This window comes from Arachis ipaensis, chromosome B02, assembly GCF_000816755.2.
Source record: "Arachis ipaensis cultivar K30076 chromosome B02, Araip1.1, whole genome shotgun sequence".
NCBI lineage: Eukaryota > Viridiplantae > Streptophyta > Magnoliopsida > Fabales > Fabaceae > Arachis > Arachis ipaensis.
Window position 1 is genome coordinate 69,506,633 of NC_029786.2, and position 3,056 is coordinate 69,509,688.

Sequence of the window (3,056 nt, forward strand, 5' to 3'; positions counted from 1 at the left end):
TTAACTAATACCATAAATATTTCAAAATATATTTCATAAAAATATAAAATTTAGTAATTTTGCAACTTTAAACTAAAGATATCGAGTATTCATTGAGCCTGAGAAACATGCTTTAGTCTTAGTAGTCTGATGAGTATCAGACTTGTCTAAATTTTTTATGTTAAAGAAAATAAATATATTACTCCAATATTATTATTGATGGTACTCAATGTTCAATGTTCAAAGTTCAAACACATTGATAGAAAGTTATAGGTACAAATTGTGATGACACGACCAAAGGAGGAATGATCCCACCAGGGGAACCATAAGCAAAAAGTTGAAAAAGCTTGAAGTAGCATTAAGGGTATCCATGTCTAAGGGGCTTCTTTTTCTTACAACTACCATTCTTCATGCAACAACATAGGTTATTCCTTTATGAAAGGTTAGTTTCTAGAAGTAGCTTATTCTGCTTTGTTACTTGTTATACTGTTAGATGTGATTATTCTTTAGACATGTGTTTTCTGTGTCTTTCTTTTCTTTTTAATGCTCTTCTGTTACATACGTACATGTTACATGTTATATGTTTGTAATCCTAATAAGCCAGCAAATGATAATTGCTGAACATGGAAGTAACCATGTAATTATCTCTTAATAATTACTAAATCATGTTTATATATTATTGTAACCATTACTTAATTTTGCTTGGTGTAGCAATAATATGTGTTCTAATTAAGAACATAGAAAGGTGAATGGAGAATTTTGCTTGAATGATGTCACAAATCTTCATGGCAAAACAGAATAGCTGGTTTGGGTGGGTGAAGAGGTTATTCACATCTGAGTCAAACAACAAAGTAAGAACTTGCCAAGAACTTTGATGTATTTTACAATCATTTTCGTTTAATATTCTTTTCTTTTTCTCTTTTGGGTCTCAGAAACCAAAGAAATGGGGATGGGGACTTGGAAGGCTAAAGGGGAAACAACAGTACCCAAAAATCACTGCTCCAAGAAGAGCATTGATTGAAGCAAGTGCAGAGCAAAGAAAGCATGCATTGACAGTGGCAATTGCAACTGCAGCTGCAGCCGAGGCTGCAGTTGCGGCTGCACATGCTGCTGCCGAGGTTGTCAAGCTCACTGGTGGTTCTTGCTCTTATTCGTTCTTGGCCAAAGGTGATCGGAGCCTCGCCGCCATCAAGATTCAAAGCGCTTACCGCGCACATCTCGTGAGTTTCCAAACATTTAATCTCCTATGCTTTTCTTCACGGTTCACATAAGTGCATTTTCTAGACTACAGAGTACAAATAGTCTAAATTTAATGTAGATATATACTTGAATAATTTCTATGTTCTGAATGATGTACTAGAAACTAAGCAGGCTTTTGCTTCCAAATTTAGAATTATGACTATATGAAGTTCTGGTGTCAAATCATATATAACTTGATACTGTAACTATCATCATGTAATTCCTCTTGATTAACTGTGATGTTCGCTGGAACTTATGTTGCCAATTCTATTTTGGATCAATTTGATTATCTATTTATTGTCAAATGTATTAAAAGTCAAAGTAATCAAACTATAGATGATTTCATAAGGGCTTATGCTCTAAACCATAGTTACATGGAAAGCAATAGAGAAAATACCTGAAGTTACACTCGAACTTCAATTTAGTCCTTGAAGTTTCAATTGCCTCAATTTAGTCCCTAAACTTTTCAAATTTTAATCACGTTAGTCCTGCGGTGGTTTCAATCACAGAGTCAATTGCAAAAGTTTAGGGACTAAATTGAGACAATTAAATCTTCAATGACTAAATTGAGACTCGAGTGTAACTTCAGAACCAAACTAAGCATTTTCTCAAAGCAATATATCACATATTTTGTGGGAAGTATGTCCATGGCGTCCCGGTATGGAACGCGATACGTGACATAATCGGTAAATTCATGTAACTATGCTCTAAACTCAATCAAAACAGGCAAGGAAAGCATTAAGAGGACTGAAGGGAGTGACAAAACTGCAAGCTCTCATTCGTGGTCAAGCAGTGAGACGTCGAGTGTCCAGGGCTTTGAAGAATTCGGCCACCAGTGCAGTTAAAATCCCGGAAACAATCAGCCAAATTGAAGAAAGCTACAGAAAAGACCAGATAATTTCTTTTGCAAAGCAAAAGAACAAGTTACATGAAAAAGAATTGAAGGTATGTAATGTAACATAGTTTATAGATAAAGTGTGGAAAATGCAGATTCTACGTTGATTTGAGTTTCAATTTCACTCTGATCTCTTAGTGCTTCCTTAAATTGCCAGTTTAGTACATCTAGCATCTCTAGAAAAAGTGTGCATATTGTGACCAATTTCTTTGTTTTTATTATCTCATGAATATAGCTACAGCCAGAAGGGCATAGACATAGTCCAATAAGTTGGGATTCTAGGTTGCAGTCAAGAGAAGATATTGAAGCCACATGGTTGAGAAAGCAAGAGGCCGCTGCCAAAAGAGAACGCATGAAGCAATATTCCTTTTCACAAAGGGTAATCTCGTTTGATTTAAGATTTAACATAAAATGGTAGCATTGTTAGTCAACAAAAAAAAAAAAAAAACCAAAAGAATGAAACTAATAAAATCACAAAGTGAGAACAAGTTTACTACACAATTTTAAACACAAAGGAAATAAAAAACGAAATCACAAACATTCCCCAAGTTTTTCTTTATTTCTTTTCAAATTTTCTATTGAGTTTACTTGTTATGCACCTCCTTTGTAATATTTTTTATACCAACATCAATCAAGTGCTCTGCACCATAGACAAAAGTAATTTTCTTTGAGATATTGGGTGTGGTAGTAGACTATTTTTACTTACATTATAGTATTCTAATTAGATAGGAATATAAACTCTTTTTAGTATTGACAATACATAGAAATTAAACTATTATTGTTTTAATTTTTTTTAAAAATACTATATACGCACAAAAAATATCAATTACCAAATCAGTTATTATATATTATTTTATAAATACATGTATCATTTAATTCATTTTTAATATGTATTTTATATTTCAATATATATATGGATAATTGATATATTTAGTGTCTGAAT

The 3,056-nt window shown here is 32.9% G+C and overlaps 1 protein-coding gene across 3 annotated transcripts in view; it reads left to right on the top strand.

Annotated features, from left to right (window-relative positions):
* The window catches only part of LOC107625415, a 4,626-nt gene continuing 1,680 nt past the window's right edge, over nt 111-3,056 (top strand). The window contains exons 1-5 of one of the 3 annotated variants that reach the window (XM_021115912.1): nt 111-403; nt 691-830; nt 912-1,199; nt 1,945-2,163; nt 2,355-2,492. In XM_021115912.1, the coding sequence (XP_020971571.1) occupies nt 747-830; nt 912-1,199; nt 1,945-2,163; nt 2,355-2,492 (729 nt within the window). In that variant the 5' untranslated portion in view covers nt 111-403; nt 691-746. Of the gene's footprint in view, nt 422-690; nt 831-911; nt 1,200-1,944; nt 2,164-2,348; nt 2,493-3,056 lie in introns of all 3 variants that reach the window. The other 2 variants (XM_016328041.2, XM_016328042.2) reach the window with 2 other exon arrangements.